The 26,441-nt window shown below is 55.8% G+C and overlaps 1 protein-coding gene across 1 annotated transcript; it reads left to right on the top strand.

The window, feature by feature from the left end:
- Positions 1–1,008: 1,008 nt before the first annotated feature.
- LMNA (lamin A/C) lies at positions 1,009–20,023 on the top strand. The gene is made up of 12 exons (XM_030842323.3): positions 1,009–1,597; positions 13,041–13,197; positions 14,519–14,644; positions 14,905–15,075; positions 15,278–15,403; positions 15,959–16,179; positions 16,273–16,495; positions 16,926–17,033; positions 17,142–17,261; positions 17,691–17,780; positions 18,577–18,846; positions 19,123–20,023. Exons 1-12 carry the CDS (start codon positions 1,242–1,244, stop codon positions 19,147–19,149), a joined length of 1,995 nt encoding a protein of 664 aa, XP_030698183.1. The 5' UTR covers positions 1,009–1,241; the 3' UTR covers positions 19,150–20,023.
- The last annotated feature ends 6,418 nt before the right edge of the window (positions 20,024–26,441 follow it).

Here is a 26,441-nt window from a genome sequence, read left to right as displayed (position 1 = left end):
GCTCCCCCTTTCAGGCCCCTCTGGGAACCACAAAAATCTGGGACCTGGTGTCCTGGCAATGTGATGAATGCATGCACAGCTCTGGTATCTGTTTTAAATTATCCATTAAAATAAGTACAGTCCTGGAAAAAAAAATAAGTACAGTCCTGGAGTTGGTGGGGTGGGGTGAGGAGTAGAAAGGGACTGAAGGGGGAGGAACCCAAGGCAGGCTTTTTTTTCCAATTGCTTGAATCCAAAGGAAAGGGGCAGGAGATGGGCAGTGCCTGGGTCCAATTCTTGGCCTTCTCTGGGGCCTGTGGCTTGTTCCTTGGGTCTAAGACCCAATGGTTGGTTTTGAAGGCAGATTAAATTGGGGCAGAAGATAGGAAAAGAGCGACTCCAAACTCCTGGTCCCCACCCCAAGTTTGAGGGTGTAAAAGGCACTCAGGATCCAGAACTTTGCTGCAGCCCTCCCTCCAACCACGCCAGGGAACCCAGGCATTCTTCCCCACCTCACCCTGGCATCCTGAGATGCAACTTTGAATGGACTGCCCACATGTAGGGGGGCGGGTGGGGTAGGGGTGACTCACTATCACTATGGGGAGGAAAGGGGGAGCCAGTGGTGGAAGAAGAGTGAGTCACCCTGATGGGCACCAGCCTTAGCCCTCCCCCTACTTTATCTGCCTGCCTGGCACCCTCCCTTGCTTTACACCCACTTTCCCTCTGTCCCCCGCCCTTTGCCCACCCACCTCACCCCTTGGCTCTGCCCTCTACCCCCGAAGGCCTGAGCAGTGGTGGCAAGCTTGCAGCTTGGAGCGCTGAGCAGGCAGGGACCTAGACGCGAGCTTCAGCTAAGCCTCGGGCACGCAGGGGGTGCGCGAGAGAGGGTGGAGCCCTACTCCGCCACCACCGCCGGGTGGTCCTCTCCCCTCCTCACCCCTCCCGCCCCCCCAACCCCCCGTGGGTATGCGACGGCCCCTTTAAGAGCAGTGGCCCCTCCTCCAATTCCCTAGACCTATTAGAGCCTTTGCTCGGGCGCCGGTGACTCAGAGTGTTCGCGGGAGCGCCGCATCCATACCGGCCAGCCCAGATCCCGAGGTCCGACAGCGCCCGGCCCAGATCCCCACGCCTGCCAGGAGCCAGACGAGAGCCAGCCAGCCGGCCGGCGAGCTCCCACCCCGAGCAGTCTCTGTCCTTCGGCCCGAGCCGCTTGCCCTTACCGGGACCTCTGCCCCGCGGGCAGCGTTGCCACCCTGCCGGCCATGGAGACCCCATCCCAGCGGCGCGCCACCCGCGGTGGGGCGCAGGGCAGCTCCACCCCGCTGTCGCCCACCCGCATCACCCGGCTGCAGGAGAAGGAGGACCTGCAGGAGCTCAATGACCGCTTGGCGGTCTACATCGACCGTGTGCGCTCGCTGGAGACGGAGAACGCAGGTCTGCGCCTTCGCATCACCGAGTCCGAGGAGGTGGTCAGCCGCGAGGTGTCCGGCATCAAGGCCGCCTACGAGGCAGAGCTCGGGGATGCCCGCAAGACCCTCGACTCGGTGGCCAAGGAGCGCGCCCGCCTGCAGCTGGAGCTGAGCAAAGTGCGCGAGGAGTTCAAGGACCTCAAGGCACGGTGAGTGCGCCCAGGTGGCGGCGTGGGGCCGGGAGAGGCGCAGAGAGGGCGAGCGGACTGTCGCCCTTGCCGGGCTCCAGACGGCTGATAACTTTGCGTTATAGTCTCCTCCCTCACCGGAACCGCCCCCAGCGGGTGACTGGCAGTGCCAAGGGAAATTGTCAAGACAGGACAGAGAAGGGAGGGGTCTCTGGGAGAGGGTGGAATATATAAGGTAACGGCGCGGGCAGCAGGGCCAAGTAGGGGCTGGTGGCAGGTCCACATTCTGTCAGGGTGGGATTTGCCAGTCATTTGGGGCCTGGGGGAGAGTCTTGGGCAAAGCGGAACTGACTCTGCCAGGTCTAAGAAATCTGGGCACCCAGGACACTTTGGAGTGGGTGAAAGGCTCCTGTTAGAACTTTCTTGGCAGGCTTGGCACTGTGCCAACTTTGCCCAGCCTGGCTCTGAACACATGACACCCACTAAGACAGGGTTCCCAAGCTGGCAGATGTCCAGTGGTGCTGGAGAGAGGTCACCAAAGCAGGGTGACCCCCTTTTTCCCCTGCAGGGGCATGGTGATGGCCCCCTCAGCACGACCCTTACCCGGGTTCTCTCTAAGAGTTGGGAAGCTCTCCTTCACTCCCTACCTGTCTGAGACCTTCCCTGGACTCTGACAGGCCCACCAAAGAGCTCCAGGAGAGCGGCTTCCCCACAGCTCTCACAGCCCTTGGCCTGCTTGGCCCAGGAATGCAAGGGAGGGAGGGAGACAGAGGGCAGAGGCTCCCAGCTCAGGAAGTTGTGCTATGCCCAGGTCTGCCTCCCCCCTTCCCCACCTTCCCCCATCCCACCCTCACCCTCTGCCTGGAGTCTTCGAGGGTTGGGGGCTTGTCGCTCCCTGCCTCCCTCCTTGGGGTGAGCCGCTTTCATTTTCCCAGCCAAGCTGAGCAGCCTTTGCTCTGGCCCAGTCCTCTCAGCCGCTGACTTTTTGTTGTTGTTGTTCTTTGCCTTGTTCAACTACCAGAATATAGTGACATTTTTGAAATCCAGCCGTTGGAAGCTTCAGGCCACTCCTACCTTACCCATCCCTGCCCCATTCTACCGCACCCTACTTGGCTCCTCCCTCTTTTCTAAAAAGGCCTTCGGAGCTGGGAAGTTTAGGCCATCTTCAGCTCCCCAAGAATTTGTTTTCTATGAAGACCTCAGCCAAAGAGCACTAAAGGTGCTTGGAGGTCCCTGGTTGGGGTGGGGTATGGTTTGACTTTCCTTCTTTCCCTTGGCATCATCTTCTCCAGACTCACGCTCTTCTCAGAACCTCTGTGTATTCTGTGCTCTTTATACCCCTTCGTGAGCCCCTACCCCAGGCATGGTGGGTGTGGCAGATCCATCATCCCCTTGTGAAGATTAGATGGAAATTGAAATTGTGTGGAGAGGCAGGGTGACTTGCCTGCCGCCCCCCACTCTGGCTGTGGCTTGTGGGGATCTCAGTTCTCCCGCCAGACCCGGGATCGAACCCGGGCCATGGCAGTGAAAGCCCAGAATCCTAACCACAAGGCCACCAGGGAACTCAGGGTGACTTTATTTCTGTTGAAAGGGATCACTCCTGTCATTGTCCACTAGCGATAGGAGTAACTTAGTTAGCAGGGCAGACAGGAGGCAAGCTAAGGGGAGTCCCAGAGAATTAGTGTTCTAAACTAGTCCACGCAACTACCAAACTACTACCTTGCAGATCCCTGTGAAGGGCATTGTTAGCAGATCGTTTTCTGGGGAAGGCATTGATCAGGGAACAGAACAAGTGGAGTCTATGGTCTCTCGCTAACCCAGCCACGCCAGTCTGTCTCCTCTGCCTCCTGGTGCAGCTGTCGGGCCTGGGACACCAGGCGGGTGTGCACGCATGTGGGGCAGGGCCGGGGGTGGTGTGTGTACTTGTTATATTTAGCCACCTGCCTCTCCTCTCCCCCACTCATCCTGGCTGGGGAGGCTGGACTTCCGGAAAAGGGGGGGGCGGGTTTGCACACCTGGATCCTAGGCTGATGAGAGGCAGGGTGGAGACAAAGAGGGCTCAGGTTGGGGTTTCTGTCCTGTTCTATGTCCCCAGTGGGAGGAGCAACGATTTGTTGCTCCCTTTTGCGTCTGCTGTGCTCAGGGTGAGGTGTGGAGTAGAATGAAGAATTTGGGAGAGGAAGAAAGGCATTGTCCTAACTCCTCCCACTAAAGCCTAGGGAGAAGGTGTTGCCTGGTTTAATGTTTAGTTAGAGCTCAGAGTTCAGGGCCAGGCTTTGGGTTGGGATGCAGAGCTGTCTGTAAGATCTTGTGGGGATTCCTGGCCCAGCCTGGGTACCTTGACCACACCCAGGGGTTTGGGGCACCCTCTCATCAGGCTGGGTTACAGGCTGCAAGCAGAAACACTACCCCCACCCACAAACACATACACACATCCTCTCAATTCTGGAGCTCCAGGGATTTGGACACCTAAGTGCGGGAAGAATGAGGAGGTTAAAAGATCAGGGAAGGCCTGCCTGGGGTCCAGGCTTGGAACTAGGCCCCACCCCAAGCAGGACAGCTGGGTGGATGACTCAGATGCTGCCCCCCTCTCTCCCACCCTTGTGGCTTTACAAAAGGCAGCAAGAGACAGGGTGGAGACAGCAGATGTCTTAAAGGGAGGGATGGGGGCCCGAATGTCTGCATCTTCTGCTCCCCGCTCCCCACTGCATCCTGGGATCCTTTTCTACCTCCTTCCTAAGGTTCTGGTGGTGATCTGAAACCAGGACTCCTGACAGGCAGTATGCACAAGTAGTTCTAGAGTTGAGGTCTAGAGTTATGGGCTTGGGCTGCGGGATGGTGCCAGGGTCTGTGTCTTCCCGTGCGGAACTGGTGGAGGAAGGCTGAGTCAGAAGTGGGGAGATCCCAGCCCCACAAAGCAGAAGCGTCTCTTCCTCCCCAGACAAGGCCTGGGTGCTCAACGACTTCCTGAATTGCCCACCTTTTGCGGCCCTGGTTGGGATAGGCAGGGACCTGCCAGGCCCAGGTTCATCCAAGCTCTCATCAGGATAAGAAAAGCAAAAGCCAGAGAGGTATAGAGGCTTGTGCCATGTCACACAGCAGGGGAGTGACAGGTCAGGACTTGAGCACAGGCCTTCTGCTTCTTAGTTATGTGCTCGTACCATTAAACCGTACTTCTCTAGCTTAGGGGACAGGCTGGAGGATCTGGAAGGCGGGTTGGGATGACTGAGGTGCACTCCTGCAGTCTGGAGATTCTGCTCTGGGACCAGTGTTGTCTTCATGTTCTGCTGTTCCGCAGGGCCTGTTAACCCTTGATCAATAGCCTTTGCCACATCCCATACCTGGAAAGACCCAGGACCCTGCCAGGCCATGGATCATGGGACAGAGCTCAGGGAGGCTGGTGATTCCTGTCTTGAGACTGTCTTGGGACTTGTCATGGGAATTGTCTGTCTACCTGGATCTGCAGGAGGCCGTGCCCTTTGGCAGATACATAAGGATAACAGGGATGGAGGCCTTTCGAGGGTACCTGGGCCCCAGTCCTCACCTGAGGGAGCTCCTGGTGTCATCTCTTCCCCCACCCCACACCCTGAAGTCCACATTCTTATTCAAACGGAAAGAAGAAGGTACAGCTAACCCTGGGGGCTGAGCAGTAAGTACTTAAGGAGCCCAAGAGAAACAAGAAAGACAGTAATTCCTGCCAGGGCCCCTGATTGCCTTCCCACGATTGATGCCCCCAGCCGGCACATCCCCTGGCCTCCAGGAATCTGAGACTTACTCTTGCATGGGATGTGCCCATTGTCCCCACTCCCAGTCCCACCCCCAGTGATTCAGTAGCTCAGTGTCAGGGCTGAAGGCAGGGACAGCTGTGGGGACAACTGGTAGGAGATGCCTTTACCTACCAACTGTGCCCTCTGCTCCCCCTCCCTTGCCTCCCTCCTCCCCAGCCCCTGACTACCTCTAGCAGCTGCAGCAGGCAAGACCAGGTCTGGCTCAGAGGCCCAGGGCAGTTCATTCCATTCTCACCTCCCTGAGCCCCACCCTGTGTACTGAAGATGACACAGGCCAAGCTCGAATATTCTTGGAGACAGCAGGAAAGAGGTTCTTTGGGGAAGGTTGCAGCATCTGCTACTGCTTAACAAGAGGCAAGGTGGTCCACCAACAAAATGACAGGTAGCAGGAGGTAGCGGAAACAGCCCTGGCCCTTGGTGTCCTTAGTTCTAGGCTTGGCCCTGCCGCTAAATTGCTGTGTGACCTTGAGCAAATCACCCCCCATCTCTGGATTTCCCTAGCTATAAAAGAAAGGGGTGAGGGCAGAAGGTCTCCAGAGATCCCTCTGGTTCCAGAGTCGTACAATGACCCACAAAGTGAGAAAACAGTCCTCTAAAATACCACGCTATAAGTATGAAAATCGAATATAATTAATAACCAATGCTATTCACAATAGAAATATTTCCCACAAGCTTGGAATTAAAAGTACTAACACCCTCCTCTCTTTCTCAGAGAAAGTTTGTGAGAAACGGTTAACTATTCTGGCATCATATCCTTGGCTTATGCTTTGTTTTTACTGCTAGTAGGAAAGGACACTACGTTTTTAATGTGTCTCCCTTCAGGACATGTCATGTAGGCTGTATCATGCAGGAGAGGGAGAGTCCCATGGATCTGTGTTGGGGAAGAAGGGAGGCTCTGGGGCAGGCAGGACTCTTACCTTAGTGCTGGCCAGGATTAGACAGCATGAACCCGGAATAAGAGGGAGGTGCAGGGGTGACCTTGAACTGCCCCCCTTCTCTCCTTCCTGCACCCGCAACCTGAGGCTGGGCTGTGAGGAAGTCTTGGCCCTTAACAATCTCTCAAGGAAGGGGACAGTTTGGGAAGGAGGCGGGGCAGGGTGGGGGGACAGGAGCTCCCCCTGCCCGTTTGTGGGAGAGGAAGCTTGAATCCTGCCTGTCGAAACCAGGAATAATTCTGGCTGGAATCCCAGGCCCAGCAGACGAGCTGAGTCACGGTAGAGGGCAGAGTAGAGAGTGGACGGGAGACCCTGAACTTGTCCAGTCAGAGAAGAAAAGGCAGAGGGATGGCCTTTTATTGAAAACTACGATGGGTGTTCTTGTTGAGTGGCAGCAAGAGGGATGAGGGCCTGAATCACATGAGGGACAGATGGAGGGGAGCAGAACACAGGAGTCCCTTTAGGGACTGGCTCAGGGGAGTTAGAGACCCTTAATTTCAAGGGTCCCAGACCTGGGCAGTTGAGAGGGGGCTGTTTGGGATTGCCAAGGCACCCCCTTCCTTCTCCTGAAGCTCCAACGCTGCCACCCTCTGCTGGCTGGGAGAGAGCATTGCATCTTCCCAGGCTGGAGTTGGAATGCAGTGGTACCAGAACTCCTCGGCCCTCCCCCCACTACCTCTCTCCATCCTGGGGTGCGGCTCCCACCCCCTTCCCGCTGTTGTCAGGGTTAATAACCATGAGCCACCAGTCGGAGGGTTAATACGTCCTAAGAAGGGACAGCTAAGTCACCTTCTTGTAGGGATCCCCTAAATGTCCCACCTTATGGCCAGTGGCCTCCCTCCCTCCCACCCCCAGGACATCCTACCTCTTCCCAGGCCTTCCGTCTCCCCTCCATGCCCCCACTTCTTTTGGTCTGTTCTCAGGCCTCAGCCCTGCGTTTTTATGACAACACAGGAATAATTTCTGGAGAAACAGGCCAGGAAGAAGGAAAGTGGAGTTTGGCATGGGACCTGGAGGGAGCAGTTGGTCAGGAAGCCCGCTGCCTGTTGTCCAGGACCCCAGCACCCTGGCCTCTGGCCGCAGGCCTCTCCTGCCTCTGCACAATGCCACGTTGATACACCCAGCAGCTGTGACTCAGGCCTGGCCCCCTGCCAGTCCCAGCGCCTCTGCTGGAGTTGCGTCTGAACGTGTCAACAGGCCTCCTGTCCCCCTCTCAGCACCAGTTCCCCCATCCCAACCCTCCCTCTGCTTGGAATTAGACCTGTCTTTGTCTGGGGCGAAGACAGCTGGGAGCCTGGTGGCTCTGGAAGGGGATCTGAGGACCCTCAGACCCCGAGCATATGTGGCAGGTGTCACGCCCAAGGGAGGCGTGTGGAAGCAGAGCCGTGCCTGCTGTGGGTGCATGTGCCTGTGTGGGGAGGCCCATGCACCCACATACTGGGGGTCGACCTCTACCATGTGCTTTCCAGGTGCAAGACATTCAGAACTTCACAGGGTGGCGTTTGGGGGAGGCTCAAGGGGCTTCTAAGTCCCTGGAACACCTGCCCCTCTCAGTTCCTCTCTTCAAGGTCTCCTTTCCAGAAAGGGCTGGTACCTTGAATGCCAGAGTGGGGAACCAGATGTCCCAGCCTATCCACGTCCTACCCATACCTGAAAGTGATGGCAGACCCACAGACCAGCCAAGAACCCAAGCAGTGGTTACTTTTGGGGGTGGGGGACCGTCAAACTTCATGGCTCCACACACAGCTGTGGGAGTAGCTGATGTTTGAGGGCTGTTTCACTAAGTCTCTGTATCATCACTCTCAGACTGGGGTGGCTCCCAGCAATTGAGCAGAAGTCGAAGTGTCTTCCAGGCTCTCTCCCTGGGTGTCTCTGTCTACTTTCTGCGCCCTCTGTGTGTGTCATGCCATTTTCTGTGTCTGTCTCCATCTGTTTTGAGTGTCCTCAGGTGACTGGGTGGGCAGGGTTTTAGGGTCTGAGGCTGCTCTTCTCCAGGCCTCGGTTTCCCCATCTGTAAAAGGGCAGGAGTTGGTCCAGGAAGAGGTCCCCCTAGAAGCCTTGAGCTCCTCCTAGTCTCAGGGCATTTGGGGACATACAGAAAAAGCCCGGAGACACACTTATTACTGGAAAGAGAATAAACCAGCAGATAAAACAACAGCTGAACGCACTTGGAAGAGGAGAGAGGGCTGGGACTGGATCTGGAGGCGCTGGGCTGAGGCGGGGCTCAAACAGAGGTGGGGGCGTGGATTTGGATAGGTGGAGGGAGGGAAGGATACATTTCAGTGGGGGGAGTTGCTGGAACAAAAGGAGGAACGTGCGGCCGGCTTGGGGTGGCCGTTGGAGACGCCCCATCACCTGGCAGGGAGTCAGCCTGGGCAGAGGTCTAGACCCCTGGGAAGAGAGGGGAGAACTCTCGCCAAGCCAGGAGGGCTGGGACTCACTGCTCTGCCCCCAGCCCTGCTCTGCCCCCAGCCCTGCTCTGCCCTGCCCAGCCACAGGGGTCTCCCTTTCCTGTGAGGCAGGAGACGCTCGGGGGCTCAGGGCCCTTTGTGCGCCTGCCTCCCCTCCCCCTCCTCCCGTCTCTGACCCGCGGCGATGGGGAACACGGAGGGCCGGTGAGGCTGGGGCGGGGCCAGTGAGTGGACAGGGGCGGGTCTGAGGGAGCCCGGCTGGGCTTGTCCGGCTCCTCCACCGCTCCCTTGGCCACCTGCCCCTCCCACTTCTTATTTTTAGCCCCAGTCCGTTGTCGTTGCTCCCCTTGTCTCTTCCTCAGCTCAGCGGAGGAAATGGGGGCCTCTCCCTCGGGGCCTAGCAAGTTGCTCCCGGCAAGCGGGCCCAAACAGGCCTGCGGCCGGCCCTGGCTTCCATATCTGGCATCTGAGCTGGGCTGAGGAGGGTGACTCAGCGGGCGGGTCAGCGCCTGGCCCAGTGCCCACCTCAGCCCCTTTCCCGTGCTGCGTGCCTTTCTCCCCCTCCCCCGCCCCCCCAGGCAGCCCCCAGAGTCCTGGCCTGCAGTGGCCCTGGAGCCTGGCTTCCCTATCCCACCAGCCAGCCTCAGCGTAACAGAGCCCCAGCCTGGGGCCACACGCGCCAGCTCCCAGGTCTCATTTCTACCTTATTCTTTTCCTCTCTGCTCCCCTGCCCTCCCCCACCCCACTCGTCCCTCCTTCTGCGATCAGATATGCCAGACGTGGGAAGAGTTAGAAACAGGATGCCCAGCCCTTCTTGCCTCATGAATGCCCGCTGGGATGGAGCCACTCCTGTGTGGGAGGAGCCTGGCGGATGGGAGGGAGAAGCCGGCAACCCACTGGCATGGCACCGGGCCTGGGGCAGGACGTGGGTAAAGCCAGGGTCTCCCCTGTGAGCACCAGAGGATTTCCCGACCCCTGCCAGAGTATTGTGTGCTTGAGGATGAGTCACCTGTGGAGCCCCTGGTTCCCACCCTTCCAGCTCCCCTTGCCTGCCTCACCCTGTCCTCCCTGCCAGCCCAGTCCTCCCTGCCCTAGCTGTGGGGCAGCAGTCAGCATGTGCCCGGCTTTCCCACCGCCAACCCCCAGTGGACTCAGGCACGGGCAGCAGCACCACTCTGGGGCTGAACGCCTGGCCAATGTCTGCTTGGGGTCCCTGCTAGGGCTGAAGACCCCAGCTAGGGAAGAAATGGCATTTGGACCTGGTGGTCAGGCAAGACTGGGGAGGAGGTTGGAGAGGCACTGGTTTCCGTACTGCCACCCGCAGCGGTCTCTTGGGGAGTGCTTGTGGCTCCCTAGCCACAGAGCTCCTGAGGTCTGAGTCATGAGCCCATGGGTGACAGTGGGTGCTTCCCCACAGAGGGGAGCTCCCCAAACACGGCTGAGAAAACCACAAAGGCTCTTCCTTGCTTCCCTCTCTTTGCTTGGGGTTTCCCTCACCTGCAGGGTGTGCCTTAGTCCTTTCATCGCATGTCTTTTAAGCGCTAATCAAAGCCTCCAGGAGGGGAAGGAAAATCGCCCCCTTAATTTCTCTGGAGGCCATTAGAGCACGGGAGGTGGAGCAGTACATCAGTGATTTCCAGCTCTGCTCCCGACTTGCTGTAGGACCCTGGAGGGACCCTGGACGTAGCTCTCTGTGCCTGTTTCCTCACTCACGCAGTATTAGCACCTATCTCAGTAGGGAAGCTGTGGAGATTAAGTGAGTTAATATTATAATATTTAGGGCAGTGTCTTGTATGCAATTAGGTGTGTTTGCTGTCATTATATGATTATTAGCATTAGTCTGAGTATCAGTATTAATATTAGTATTACTACTACCCCACCTTTGGGAGCAGAAGGAACTGAAGAGGTTATACTGAAGGACAAAATCCTGCAGTTGTCAGGCTGTGTGAGCCCCCGAGGACAGGGACCGTGCAGCTCCGTTGTTTTCCTCTGTCAGTGCTGCGTTGCACTGCCACAGGAAAGGTATTTCCAAGGAGAACTTCTGCAGTTCCTCTCTTGGTGTCTGAGGAGGCCAGGGAGGCGGGACTAGGGAAGAGACACCCTTGAGATGCCTTCCGAAAGCATCACGGTGCTCCTTCCTGCTTCTCCCAGCTCAGGCTGGCTGGATCTGGGAGCCCTCTTTCTCCTGCTGGCTTCTCTGCTCTCTCTAGACCTGTGGCTTAGGGGGAGGGGGAAGGGGAGGGGAGGGGGAGGAGGGAGGGGAGGGGGAGGAGGGAGGAGTCCTGATCAGCAGCCAGAATTGACTGTGACCGCCCCCCCCCCCAGCCCAGTCCCTATAGCTGCTTGCCGTGCTTGACACTGGGTCACTCACCTTCCTCCTCTGTGCCTCAGTTTCCTCATCTGTACAAGGAGGGGGTTAAGCTGAACGTATGCTCAGCTCCTTCTAGTTCTCTAAATTCTGAGAGCCTCCCAGGATGGCCAGCTGCAGCCGTTAGCCTGCAGGGTAGAGAGGCCTCTTGGCTGGGAAGTCCCTGCCAACCTTGGAGTCAGCCCAAGGGGATCGGAATCTATGTCTGCTGCGTCGCTTCGCTTTACCAGCGGTTTTTCTTCTTTTTCCCTCCTCGCCCTGCAGCTGCCTCAGCTTCGGAAAAGTTCTGAAGTCATGGAAAGTTGGGGCTATGCTCCCAGCCAGGGGCTGGGCCGGATGGCAGCCAAAACCTGAGCTGGGTTTTGACTTTATTTTTAGCTTTTCTGGCTGAGACAGAGGAGGGGAGACATCCTCCAGATCTGGAAGGGCCTCTTTTCACAGGAGACAGACACTGTTGCATTAAACAGCTTGTTCTGAGATGTGGCCAGAGGCCTGGACAGAGCAAGCGTGCAGGCTGGGGGTGCTTCCCCCAGGTCTTCGGGTCCTTCCCTTGCCTGTCTGGGTGTTGCTCTGTCCCCCCTCCCAGTGGAGCCCAGTTGGAGGGGAGGTGGCTCCTGTTTGAAATCTAAGCTGGTGGCAGGAGAACACCGTCTCAGTCTCGGGCCCTCCCTCCAGAGCTGCCTCCAGTCTAGGCTTCTCCATCCTGCTTCACAGTGAATTGTTGGGTCTGCTGGAGCTGAGGGCTTTGGTGGCAGGAGAAAAATGTTGGCAGGGCCACTTTTCTCCTTTCCAGGATAGAATTTTTTTCCCCCTGCCCACGTTTGGTTTTCCTTTTTTCCATCTGCCATGGTGGGTTCATGCTTGAAGTCTGATGAGTTGCAGATGGCAACTGGGCCCAGGCCCCTTGTCTCTTCCCTTCCACTCCCTGGGCCTAGTGGTTTCTCTCACCACGCATTGCTGAAGGGATCATTACAACTGAAAAGTTCTTGGGTTCCCCAGAGGTCTTTAAGAAAATAGGATCCCTCTATTTCTCTAGGTCACTCTCCAGCAAAAGTCATCAGCGGCCCAGAAAGGGAAGGGAGGTGGCAGAGGCAACCCCTGTTTGGTTGGTTCTAGCTAAAGCTTTACCCAGTTTGAGGAGTGGGGAGGTTCAAGGCTGGAACCCAGGTGGACCTGGAGGCCTGGGGGTCACATCTGGAGCCAGATGCTGAGGCCTGTGGTCGATGTGTCGGGCTCAGCATTCTCAGGCTCTGATGAGGCCCAGAGGGAGGGAGGCTGGAACCCCTGTGCTCTGCCCAGATCAGGGGACCCAGACTGGGTCCGAGAAAGGGAAGGGTCAGTACCATGCCTGGCTGTCCTCGTCCCAGGTCTCCCTGAGCTTTAACCAGGCTTTCCCTCCCAGCAGTTCCCGGTGTGTAAAAGGGACTAGGGGAGGTGACAGACACCTTTAGGTCTCAAACTGATAAGTGTTAGGGACGCACAGACCCAAGGCCTAGGAGCCTGGCTGTCTGGGTACCCACAGGGAAGGAGGCTTGGCTGAATGGAAGGTGGGTGGAGTCGGGGGAGAAGGTTAAGGCCCTCTGTGGGAAGGGGCAGGAGACAAAGGTGGCTCTGTCTCTTTGGGAAGGAATGGGAGGGGAGAGAGGGAAAAGCATTCATCTCACGGGATCGAGCTTTGCCCTTGGCCCCAGGCGCGTTCCTGAGTACTGAGTCATGGGAAGGGTGGAGAAGCAGGAAGGGGGTTTTGGGGACCTTGGGGGAAGTGGGAGTCCAGCCCCAGAGGCAGGCAGATGCAAACGAACCAAAGTCAAGGATGCCCTCCCCTGGCAGTTTGAGGGATAGCAGAGCCAGGCCCCACAGCTGACCTCCCAGAACCTGCCTTCTCTCTCTCCCTGCGGGACCTGGCTCTCTCTAGGAACACAGACTCCTCCTCTTCAACCCACTCTTCCCTGGCTTCTTTAGCAATACCAAGAAGGAGGGAGACTTGATGGCTGCCCAGGCCCGGCTCAAGGACCTGGAGGCTCTGCTCAACTCCAAGGAGGCTGCACTGAGCACTGCTCTCAGTGAGAAACGCACGCTGGAGGGCGAGCTGCATGACCTGCGGGGGCAAGTGGCCAAGGTGAGGCCCGCCCGTGATGCCACCTGACACCTGTCCCCCCTCCCCTGCCAAATGCACACTCACTCTTCCACCCCAGGCCCCCTCAGGAGGTGCCCAGTCTGACCTGTCACATGGTATCAGAGCCATTCCCATGTCCTACCCTCGTTGCACCCATCCAGACCATATTGCATCCTCCTTTGCTGCCCATGGTGTCTAGCACGGTGAATTTAAAAGAATCCACAAGCCATTGCCATTTAACTTTGCAATGAATTGTGCCTGGCCCTGGATCCCTCCCGGTGTGACCCTGCTAGAGAGAGCCATGACCTCTCTGGGAGGCAGGAGAGGATGTAGCCTGTCCGCAGAGCCCTGATCGGGAGCTGATGGTCGATCACGTATGGATGCATGTTCTCAGTGCTCAGCATGTATACGATGGTCTTTACTTTCAAAACACTTTGCTATGTATTCTAGCCTCTAATCTCACGTTACAAGCTAAGGAACAGAATCAAAGAAGCTGGCTTGTTCCCAGTCTCACAGCCACATCTGCTCAGAGCAGGACCAGGACTAGAGACAGTCACCAAGCTTCTGTCCTGGGCTGTCTTCCCTCCCAGGCCCTGCTGCCACGGTACACCGTGGAGAGACCAGGAGAAGCCAGCATGTTGACAAAAAAACCAAGGCTGGGCCATTCTCCTCCCAGGTCCTGCCCCCAGCCCTTCCCAGCTTCACTTCCCAGCTTGGGCTTTCTAAGATGAAGATCTAAGACAGGTGCACCCCTACTTGAGCTTCAGAGGATTGTTTCGTGGCAGATAAGGGCGCGTCTCTCCATGATCAAACCCCTGCCTTCCAGTCTGGCCGCCTCTGCTGTCACTCTACCCGCTGAGCCCTGTCCTTCAGGCTTCAGCAGTACTGACTGGAGATCCTGAAGTGAAGATCCTTCTTCCCTCTGTGCCTTTGCACTTGGTTCCTGTCTGCCCCACTCACCTGTCCTTCAGATCTCAGCCTCTTGGAGGCCTTCCCGGAAGCCCCCTCTACCACCCCAGGCACACTTTGGTTCCTTCCCTCATATTCCTTCTGTATTCTGGACATACTTCCTTTATAGCAATTGCTATGTTGTGCCAGAGAAAGGAGGCACTGTCTTTTTTTTTCTTAGCACAGTACCTACCCAGAGTCATTACTGTGAGGGAATAAATATATTATTACCAATATGGGTATCCAAGGCTCTCACTCCCCTAGACCTGTTTCTGCACATATAAAGGGATGTGCTGGATGCAGCCCACTTCTCAGCTTCCTTCCAGCTCTGATGTCCTATGATCCCTCTCCCTGACCTCTGCCCCCTTCCTCTCAGCTCGAGGCAGCCCTGAGTGAGGCCAAGAAGCAACTTCAGGATGAGATGCTGCGGCGGGTAGATGCTGAGAACAGGCTGCAAACCCTGAAGGAGGAGCTGGACTTCCAGAAGAACATCTACAGCGAGGTGGGAACTGTGCCCTGCAGACCGGAGGACCAGGGCTGGGTGGTGACAGACGTCAGAGCTGGGGCTGGGGGATCAGCTGTGTGCAGAGCTCCCTGCCTGACTCCCTTGTACTAGTGGATGGGGAGTTGGGGGGTGGCCAGCCCCCAGGTTAAAGTGGGGCTTTACAGTGACTCCATTCAGGGTTAGGACTGGGCCGGGAACTTGGGTTTCATCCTTGAAGGACTAGTTCTGATTTTGGTTTCTGGGTCCAACCCTTCCAGGAGCTTCGTGAGACCAAGCGCCGCCACGAGACGCGACTGGTGGAGATTGATAATGGGAAGCAGCGTGAGTTTGAGAGCCGGCTGGCGGATGCCCTGCAGGAGCTGCGGGCCCAGCACGAGGACCAGGTGGAACAGTACAAGAAGGAACTGGAGAAGACCTATTCTGCCAAGGTGCTCATTATCCCATGGCTCCCTTGCTGCCTCTGCCCCCAGCAGCCCTCCACCCGCCCACCCTGAGATGTCCTGTGGGAGATCGGGAGGACGGTGGCAGGAGCTCAGGGTACCCGGCCCCTGACGCTGCAGCAGTGATGCCCTTCTCAGGTCCCTCCTGCCTTTGGTCGCTGCAGCCCTAACCCTGTGTCCTCCCCTCCAGCTGGATAATGCCAGGCAGTCAGCCGAGAGAAACAGCAACCTGATGGGGGCTGCCCACGAGGAGCTGCAGCAGTCCCGCGTCCGCATCGACAGCCTCTCCGCCCAACTCAGCCAGCTCCAGAAGCAGGTGATGCCCCCACCCCGCCCCTCCCCCATCAGCCAATAGTCTGGGCAGGATGTCAGGATATCAAGTGGAAGTCCTGAGGAGGGGAGGGTAGTGGACAGAACATGCCCCCAGGACCACAGGCTGAGTAAGAAGCCTAGGATTTGGAGTCAGATGACCAGTTTGCTGTTCCAGGACTACCTCTTATCTCGCCTGTAAGACCTTGCTTCTCAGAGCCTTGGTTTTCCCATTTGAATATGGAGATCATTCTTATCCTCCCTAACTCATAGATCTGCCAGGAGACCCAGTGTGAGGTGTTAAAAGCATCAATATTCTTCTAGCTGGCTGTGCCACTTGTGGCAGAGGAAATAGGTTCTAGCCTCAGATTAAGAGGTTTCAGTTGGATATTGAGAAGGCCTCCCCAGTGGTCACCAGCCAGCCGAGGCCACATTAGAGCCATAAAAGGCTCTGATGGGAGCCTGGAGATCCTGGGGAGGATAACTGGGTGTCCCCTGCCCCTTACATCTCCATACTTGGGGCCCTTGGGAGCTCATCAGACCCCTGCCCCCCGTCACCCAGCTGGCAGCCAAGGAAGCAAAGCTGAGGGACCTGGAGGACTCGCTGGCCCGTGAGCGGGACACCAGCCGGCGGCTGCTGGCAGACAAGGAGCGGGAGATGGCGGAAATGCGGGCAAGGATGCAACAGCAGCTGGACGAGTACCAGGAGCTGCTGGACATCAAGCTGGCCCTGGACATGGAGATCCACGCCTACCGCAAGCTCCTGGAGGGCGAGGAGGAGAGGTGGGCTGTGCGGGAGTTGGGGAGGTGCTAGCGGCCGCCTCCGGCCTGCCACCGGCCTTGACTAGGCCCCCCACCCTGTCTCCCCCTCCGCAGGCTACGCCTGTCCCCCAGCCCCACCTCGCAGCGCAGCCGCGGCCGGGCCTCCTCCCACTCGTCCCAGACACAGAGTGGGGGCAGCATCACCAAAAAGCGCAAGCTGGAGTCCACGGAGAGCCGCAGCAGCTTCTCCCAGCACGCTCGCACCAGCGGGCGCGTGGCCGTGGAGGAGGTGGATGAGGAGGGCAAGTTCGTACGCCTGCGCAACAAGTCAAATGAGGTAGTCCCCCAGGTTGGGTCTAAGAGAATGCATCCGGGTTAGGGAGAAAACCTGGAAAGTGAAGGGATGGAGTTTGTGGGGAGGGCTGTTCCTCCCATCAGAGGCAGACCAGGGCAGTGTGGATATCTCCTCCACACTCTGGTTCCAGTCTTGGCTCCGGGACTCATCGGTGGCAGTGAGACCTTCGGCAATTTATTTAACCTCTCAGAGCATCGGTTTCCTCATCTGTAAAATGGGCATAATAATAGTCCCTAACCCTTTGAATTCTTGGGAAAATGAAAGTACTGAGTGTGTTTGGCACAGCATAAGAGCCCATAGATGTAGCTATTATTTATCCTTGAGGGGGAAGGCAGCGAGGGGCAGAATAGAGTGAGATAGACCCAAGAGCCTGAACGAGCCTCCCCCAACCTTCCCCTTGTCTCCCCGGCAGGACCAGTCCATGGGCAACTGGCAGATCAAGCGCCAGAATGGAGATGATCCCCTACTGACCTACCGCTTCCCGCCAAAGTTCACTCTGAAGGCTGGTCAGGTGGTGACGGTGAGTGGCAGGGTGTTTGGGACTCTGGGGTGGCCTCGGGTGGGGATGGGTTGGCCTGAGGATGGGAGTGCTGGAGTGAGCACCCTTCTCTAATTCTCCCTCCCCCAGATCTGGGCTGCAGGAGCTGGGGCCACCCATAGCCCCCCTACCGACTTGGTGTGGAAGGCACAGAACACCTGGGGCTGTGGAAACAGCCTGCGTACGGCTCTCATCAACTCCACTGGGGAAGTGAGTATGCCGCAGGCTGGCCTCTTACTGGACAAAGTTCCCCTGACGGCCAAAGTAGGAGCCAGCTGCCCCCAACCCAAAGGGGCCAATTCAGGGCCACTTCCTCCCAGCTCTCCTGTGCAGTCCCAGGCCCCAAACTCTCTAACCAGTGTACAGACCCAAAGCTGCCTCCCCCAGCAGCAGGAGGGGTGGAGGTTAGACAGTGAGGATTGTTAAGGCAGACCGTGCTCCTACCCAGAGAGTTTGACAGTGTCACCCTGGGGTAGAAACAATTTCCTTAGCTCCAGTACCACAGAGGACAGAGTAAGCAGCAGTTTGGACAAAGGGCAGGCCACTCGAAGGTTCTTAGGTGGTCACTGGGTTGGGTATGCTGCACACTCCTCCCCTGGCCCTGAGCCCTGACCCCTGGGGCTCTCGTATCCCCGGCAGGAGGTGGCCATGCGCAAGCTGGTGCGCTCAGTGACTATGGTTGAGGATGACGAGGATGAGGATGGAGATGACCTGCTCCATCACCACCACGTGAGTGGCAGCCGCCGCTGAGGCCAAGCCCACGCTGGGGCACCCAGCCAGGCCTAGGGACAGCCTCTCCCTGGCCTTCCCGTGCCCCAAAAATCTTTTCATTAAAGAATGTTTTGGAACTTCACTTGCTGCCCTGGCTTTTCTTCTCTCTCCTCCCTATACCTTGAACAGGGAACCCAGGTGTCTGGGTTCCCTACTCTGGTAAGGAAGGGAGTGGAACTTTCTGATGCCATGGAGTCTTCCCATGGGAGCAGTGGACAAGGGTCTGGATTTGTCTCCTGGGACAGGGATGGGAGGACAGATGTGGGGCACCCAGCCCTGCCTCTCTCCCCCAATTTCTGTTGCATGCATCTCCTTTCTTGTCTCCTCCCCATTCCTGTCACCTGCATGGCCTCTCATCTCCCCCATTTTTCCTGGGAGAACGGTCTCTCTCACCCACGCCGCTTCCCAATTAATTTTGCATGCCTGCTGCTCTACAAGCTTGTTCACTCTCTCTCCTTTCCCTCTTAAGCTCAGAGTAGCTAGGACAGAGTCAAAGCCACAGCTCCCATTCCCTGTCTTCTGTCCCCAAGTCTTCATGACCCTGCCCCCTTTCGTGTCCTCCCTTCCCAGCCCCGGCCCCCTAAGCCCTATCGCTCGCCCACCGTTAGGTTAGGTTAGGTTAGGTTACTTGAGCGCAGAACCCCACCTTCCCACCTGGTAACTGGGAACCTGCAGGAGCGCGGAGCCTGGGTGTTGGGCCTGAGCAGTCAGTCTCAGACTCGCCGTCAGGCCTGAGCCTTGTCTCCCTCCTCAGGGCTCCCACGGCAGCAGCTCGGGGGACCCCGCCGAGTACAACCTGCGCTCGCGCACCGTGCTGTGCGGGACGTGCGGGCAGCCTGCAGACAAGGCGTCTGCCAGCAGCTCAGGAGCCCAGGTGGGCGGATCCATCTCCTCTGGCTCCTCCGCCTCCAGTGTCACAGTCACTCGCAGCTACCGCGGTGTGGGGGGCAGTGGGGGTGGCAGCTTCGGGGACAGCCTGGTCACCCGCTCCTACCTCCTGGGCAACTCCAGACTCCGAACCCAGGTGAGTTGTCCCTCTGCCTCTACACCCCCACAGGCAGCGGGGCCCTGGTCCCTGAGGGTTAGGGTGGCCCTGTGGGGGGAGAGCCTTCTCTTCCGCAGCCCGGGGGAGTGGGAGCCTCCTCCCCGAAGCCCAAGATCCTAGATGGTCGCTCCCGCATCCTGCCCCTCCTGTCTGAGCCCCAGATTGGAGGGCAGGGGTGGGGCGGGGGGTAAGGGGAGGGAGGGTATGGGCCAGGTGCTGCGGCTCACACGTCTCCCCTTCTTTCTTCTCTCTTAGAGCCCCCAGAACTGCAGCATCATGTAATCTGGGACCTGCCAGGCAGGGATGGGGGCGGAGGCCTCCTGCTTCCTCCTCACCTCATGCCCACCCCTGCCCTGCCCCTCCTGGGAAGGGGCTTGAAGCCAAAGAAAAATACCCCTTTGTTTTTTCTTCTATGTTTTTGTTTTTTTCTAAGAGAAGTTATTTTCTACAGTGGTTTTATACTGAAGGAAAAACATAAGCCCCCCCAAAAAGCGCATCTATCTCAATCCCCCCCTTTTTTCCCCTGCTTCTGGGGAACTCCATATCTGCCTTAAAACCAAAGAGGGAGCCAAGGGAAAGGGATGCTTTTTACAGAGCCTAGTTTCTGCTTTTCTGCCCTGCCTTCTGCCCCCATCCTGGGGACCCTGTGACATGGTGCCTGAGAGGCAGGTGTGGAGTCTTCTCCGCCAGGCCCCTGGGCCATCCCCCATCGTTCCACTACACCTGGCTGAGGCTCCTCCGCCTGCCCCGCCCCCAGTTCCCCCCTGTCCCCAGCCCCGGGATGACTTGATTCTCCCAGGTACCAGCTGCGCTTGCTTTTTCTGTATGTTATTTAGACAAGAGATGGGAATGAGGTGGGAGGTAGAAGGAGGGTGAAGAAAGGTTAGAATGAGCCTGCCGTCACCCAGCTTCAGAGCCAGGGGTGGGCTGTGCCCAGTCACTGGAGATCGAGGTCAGGTGGGTGTAGGGGAGGAGGGAGAGGGAGGCTGACTAGAATGGGGGAGAGCCTGCTGGGGCCCCACCACAGAGGAGGAAGATGAGGAAGGGTGGAGGGTGTGTGGCAGTGGATTTTGGCAAACACTAAGGAGCCCCTTGCCTCCCATTTCCCATCTGCACCCCTTCTCTCCTCCCCAAATCAATACACGAGTTGTTTCTACCCCTGGCTGCTGTGGTGTCTGTCTTTGTTGGTGGGTGTCACTGTGTGTTCTGAGGGGCAGACAGACAGACAGACACACACACACACACAAATGTCGCTCAGTCACCGCATCCTCACGCCTCCCAGCCTTGCCCCTGCTCTAAGGGAGATGCGACAAGGCCCTCAGAGCTTCAGATGCACATCTGGGCACCCAGCGGTGGCTGATGGGGAGAGGCTCTGACCTGAGCATTGCCCACCCAGTGCAGGGCTCTCTCTCCATAAGTCCCTCAGAGAAGCAGAGCCTGAAGGAGAGCATTTCCTTCCAAGCTTTCTTCAAGCAGCCAGCACTTAGCGAGCACCTTCTTTGTGCTGCACCCTGAACTCAGCGTGAATACTGAGACATGATGATATGGACCCAGTCTGAGGGTGGTGACATCTCAGGACCTGGGGCAAGGACAGATGGGGAGGAGGGAATAGAAGCCAGTGAGAGCAGCAGGAAAGGGGCAGGACTGACTTTGCAAACAAGCAGTTAATGTCCCTCTGCGCCACACTCCATGCTCAGCTCAGGGACAGGGAAATGGACAAGACAGTGTGTTCAGTGTCCTCAGGGACCTTACATTCCACTGGGAGCCAGAAAACGTGGACTGCTGTGGACAAAGGGACGTGTCAGGCGGAGTAGGAGCCTCAGAGAGGGAGCCTATCATCTGGGGGAATGAGGAGCCCAGACTGAGGGAAAGGGCCCCAACCAGGGAAAATGAGTTATAGGAACCAAACTTTCTCTGGCCCTTTATAAATTCCAAAGCATCTCTGCGCTATTTCATTGGACCCTCATACTGTCTTGACAGGTGGATATTGTCCCCTTTGCCCCTGGAAATGGGGACTCAGAGTTAACTCGACAAGACCACACAGCTAGTAGATGGCAGAGAACCCAGGGTCCTGGCTGTAGACCCCTACTTCTGTGACACTATGCTCCCCCTCTGAAAAGAAAATAGTGATGATAAAATATAAGTTTGTATTCCCTGGGACAGAGGAGTTGAGCCTGCAGTCAAAAGTCAGTGAGAAGGGGCTTCCCTGGTGGCGCAGTGGTTGAGAATCTGCCTGCCAATGTAGGAGACACGGGTTCAAGCCCTGGTCTGGGACGATCCCACATGCTGCGGAGCAATGAAGCCCATGCGCCACAACTACTGAGCTTGCACTCTAGAGCCCGTGTGCCACAACTACTGAAGCCCACGCGCCTAGAGCCCGTGCTCCACAGCAAGAGAAGCCACCGCAATACAGCAAGAGAAGCCACCGCAATGAGAAGCCCATGCACCGCAAGGAAGAGTAGCCCCTTCCCCGCTCGATGCAACTAAAGAAAGCCCGTGTGCAGCAACGAAGACCCAACGCAGCCAAAAAAAAAAAAGTGAGAAAAAGAGCATGTCTGGGTTTGTGGGAAAACGAATTGGAGAAAGCAAAATGAATGAGAGGAGAAAAGCCTCTTAAGTCCGCTGGAAAGTTCTGGTTCCCCATGGGCTGAAACCAGGTGTCTCTGGGAAAGGGATGCTGAGAGGATGGGGCGTGGGCTTGAGGAAGTGGTCCCTTTCTGAGGTGGGCAGCTTCGAAGAAGGAAACCCTTTCTCAGTCCCAGGCGAAGGCCTCAGGGGTCCCAAGTGGGTATGGGGTCTTGGGCATCATTGGAGTCCTGTGTCTGTTCTTTTTTATTTATTTATTTATTTATTTTTGCGGTACGCGGGCCTCTCACTGCTGTGGCCTCTCCCGTTGCGGAGCACAGGCTCCGGACGCGCAGGCTCAGCGGCCATGGCTCACGGGCCCAGCCGCTCCGCGGCATGTGGGATCTTCCCGGACCGGGGCACGAACCTGCAGAACCTTCCCGGACCGGGGAACCTGTTCCCTGCATCGGCAGGCAGACTCTCAACCACTGCGCCACCACGGAAGCCCCTGTGTCTCTAATAAATGAGGACTTCCTGGGATGGACACGTGGGGGCGCCAGAGCCCCACCCACGCCGTTGGTTCCCCCCCAGCCCAGCAGGACCCCGATGGATGGCGCGGGCTCTGAACATAGAAGGCTACGTGCGCACTGTGGGCTGGGAAGCACCAGGACCAGCCGGCAAGGTCCCGGCTCTTGAGGAGGGCAGAGCGATAAGGCAAGTCCGCAAAAGCTGCGGCAAGCCGACCATGCAGTCGAATTGGTAGCTACGACTCAGCCCAGCGGGTGCGTCGCACACGTGGTTACTTCACATGACACTCAGCGGACCACAAATGACTATTAAGAATTTTGTTGCTGTTAATAACATGTAACACATACTCTGTAGTAAAACGGAAAACACGGGTAATTACAAAGAAGAAAAAAGAAGTCATCCCTTTCAATCACCCAGAGGCAACCCCGGGTGGATTTCCTTCCAGATTTTTTTTTTCCTGAACATATATTTATTGATAGTTTACATAGTTAAGGTCTCACCGTGGTTTAAACTTTGATTCTGCTATTCTCAGTTAACATGCATAAGCACTTTCCAAAGTTATTTCAAAATAACATTGACTTGGGACTTCCCTGGTGGCGCAATGGTTAAGAAACCGCCTGCCAATGCAGGACACATGGGTTCAAGCCCTGGTCGGGGAAGATCCCGCATGCCGCGGAGCAACTAAACCCATGCCCCACAGCTACTGAGCCTGCGCTCTAGAGCCCAAGAGCCACAACTACTGAGCCCTCGTGCCACAACTACTGAAGCCCGCACACCTAGAGCCCATGCTCTGCAGCAAGAGAAGCCACTGCGAGAAGCCACTGCAAGGAGAAGCCTGTGCACTGCAACGAAGAGTAGCCCCTGCTCGCCATAGCTAGAGAAAGCCTGCATGCAGCAACGAAGACCCAACACAGCCAAAAATAAATAAATAAGTAAATTTGTTAAAAATAATAATAATAACATTGACTCTTTTCCTATCATGTAAGTAATACTTGGCCATTACAGAGAGGGTAGAGCAAGAGAAAGAAAAATATTATAATCATCTGTGCTGCCACTACTCAGGGGTAAACACTATGAACACTATGGGGGAAGGCCTTCAAGCATTTTGTTTTCAATTTTCAAATATATACATATATTTACAATTTTCTCCTGGCTCTTGTAAATAATGTGTCCTGGAACAGACATCTTTGCACACATCTCTGGGCATTTCCAAGAAGTAAATTCCAAGAAGGGGACTAGCTGAGACAAAGGTATATACATATTATAAAGGCCGTTGATAATATTGTCAAGTGTCATCCAGAGAAACTGGGTCATTACCATTCTCACCTGCAGCAGAGCCCACTTTTTCCCAAACTCTTCCCAACACCAGGATTTTTGTCAGTTTTAATCTTGTTAGGAAAACAATTATAGTTCATTAGTGTTTCAAATTGCATTTCTTTGAAGAGAAGTTGAAACCTCTTTTCCATCCACATATATTGGTTTTTTGCATTTCTTCTGGTGTGAATAACATGTTTCTATCCCTTTTGCTCATCTTTCTATTGGCAAGATTATCTTTTTCATATTGGTTCTTAAGATAAGAGAGAAATGGGGCTTCTCTGGTGGCGTAGTGGTTGAGAGTCCGCCTGCCGATGCAGGGGACACGGGTTCGTGCCCCGGTCCGGGAAGATCCCACATGCTGCGGAGCGGCTGGGCCCGTGAGCCATGGCCGCTGAGCCTGCGCGTCCGGAGCCTGTGCTCCGCAACAGGAGGGGCCACAACAGTGAGAGGCCCACGTACTGCAAAAAAAAAAAAAAAAAAGGGAGAAAGCTTTTCCTCTCAATTTTATCTATCTATAGCTATTAAGTCATATGTTTTGCAAATATATTGTGTTTTGCAGCCATTTTTAATGCTGAATGAATATACAACACTTCATTTAACCACCCTCTCTGGACATTTAGATTAATTCTCAATTTTATGATTGTAAATAATGCTGCAGTGAATGTCTTGTCTTTAAAGATTTCAGGTAGTTTCTTCGTATGGAATTCTGATGACTCCCCTGCTGACTGGTCTTTAAATTCATGACCACGCACCCCTGGGACTCCCTCCCCTGCTACTCCTGTCCCTAGCCCACTCATCCCTTTTCTCCAGATGGCTATTTCATATCTGTCCTTTCTCTTCAGACTTCCCCTCTTCACTCTCAGCTGCTGATCTGCTTCCTCCTTCATTCCCAAAAGACTGCTTTTGCAAGGTCCCCATGACCTGCACATTGCTAACCCAGCTGCCACTTCTCAGTCTTCATCTCCCTTGACGTTGTTTGTCACTGCAGCTGACATTGCTGAATCTTCCTCTTCTCCCCGACCTCTGATGGATGGAGTGACCCAGGGCTCAATTCTTCTCTCCTCTGTCTACACTTAGGCCCTGAGAGACTTCCTCCAGGTGCATGGCTTTAAATACCATCCATATATTGGTGACTCTCAAGTTTATACCTTTAGCTCATTCCTTTGCCCTGAACTCCAGACCTGAATACCCACTTGACAGTCTAATGGCTCTCAAAGTTAACATGTCCAGAACCGATATGCTGATTTCTACACCTCCACTCCACTCTAATCTGCTCTGTCTATAATCTTCTCCACTTCAGCCAATGACCACTCTTCTTTCCGGTTGCTCAGGCCAAACACCCTGGAGTTTGTCTTTAACTCCTCTTGTCCTCTCATACCCCACGTTCAGTCCATTAGTAAATCTTGCCAACTCCATCTTTAAGATATATCTGGAATCCAGTTCATTCTCACCACCACTACCATCTCTTGTCTGGGTTATGGCATTAGTTTCCTGCCCTTGCTCCATACACTTTATTCTCCACAGAGCAGCGGAGTGGTCCTTTAATTGTTGGGTCACTCCTCTGCTCAGAACCATCCAGAGCCTTCCCAAAGCACTCAGTGTAAAAGCCAAAGTCCTCTAAATGGCATGCAAAGCCAGGCATGACGACCCTTCCAGCTCGTCTCTCAAGGCTCTCCCTCGTGCTTACTCTACTTAAGCTGCAGTGACTGCCCATGTAATTCCTAGAACACACCAAGCACACGACTGCCTCAGGACATTTGCACTAGTGGTTCCCTCTGCCTGGACCTCCTTTCCCATCAAATATCTGCTTGCTTGTTCCCTCACTTTCTTCAGGTCTCTATTCAAATGTCACCACCTAATAAAGCCTTCCCGGACCAAATTTAATAAAACAGCATCCTCCTCCTCATTCTGAGCCACCTTCCCTGGTTTGTTTTTCTCCAGAGCACTTATCATCACTGGACATATTTTGTTTGTATATTTGTTCATTTTCTGTCTTCCATACTGGAATACATACACCTGAGAATAGGTGTTTTTGTCTTTTTGAATCCCCAGTACCTGGTGCAGTGTCTGACAATATAGTAGGCGATTTATAAGTATTTGTAACTGCATAGACTCAGAAATAGACTCAGTGGGAGCACTTTTGCCGAACCTGAGACCTTTAGCCAAATTACTTCCAAAACAATAGGGGGCAGACTGTTAGTATTCCCGTTTTAAGTGAGGCAGCTGAGACCCAGAGAGAAGAGAGGTTTACCTGAAGTCACCCAGCTCACTCCAGGACTCCTGATTCCCAGAAAACACTGTGGCAACTCAGAATAGTGTGGGAGGACCCAGGAGGGCTTTACAGAGGAAGGGGTCCTTTTGTGGGGAGGGCATGGAACATTTCTATCAGGTAGAAATGAGGAGAAATACCATCCCAGGTAGGGCATAGAGTCTAAACTGAAAGTTGAGGAAAGGCAGGGTCCAAGTGGACTGGGCGGAGCCTTCCCAGGCTGAAGGGATGAGAGGAGGTCTAGAACACCAGTCAGGGAGTTTGAAATTAATTCCACAGGCACTGGGGAGCCAGGGGGGATTTTTGAGCAGAGCAGTGATGTGAGAACTGAGATTTTCTGCGGGCTCACTGCTGTCTTTCAGTTTCCACTTCTCTTTCCCTCTACTTATATGTCTCTCTCAGCTGCCCCCTGCCCCTCCAGGGCCAGAGGTAACTGGTTAAGTCATTTTCCTTTTCTATGTCACCACCCTGACGGCTGATCAGGGAGTAGGAGGGGGAGGGGCTGAGCCAGGACCCTTTGTCTCTTAGCCTCCCCAGCACCTCAGTGACCCCTACCCAGGGAGGGGCGGAGGAAACAAGACTTAGAAGGTAGTTGAGAGGGGAAGGTGCCTCCTGCCCTCCCCCACCCTAAATTGACTCTGAGGTGCTGGCCTCCCCTCCCCCTCTGGGGCCAGGCCTCAGTCCCTTACAATCCTTGGGCTGATTCTCCGTGCTTAGTACCAGTCAGTGCCAGCTGGCAGCTCTCACCGGAGACTGAGGTGGCACGAATATGGGGAAGGGGGGAGGAAGTGGGCAAGGGCCCAAGGGGAATAGGGGCCAGGATTCGAAGAGGTGGTAGTCATAAGCTGGGTGGCCAAAATGGGGGTCGTATGGGAGGAAGAAAGGGCTAGACTGA

Source organism: Globicephala melas, chromosome 1, assembly GCF_963455315.2.
Source record: "Globicephala melas chromosome 1, mGloMel1.2, whole genome shotgun sequence".
Classification (NCBI taxonomy): domain Eukaryota; kingdom Metazoa; phylum Chordata; class Mammalia; order Artiodactyla; family Delphinidae; genus Globicephala; species Globicephala melas.
This window is presented reverse-complemented; position numbering and strand designations above follow the sequence as displayed.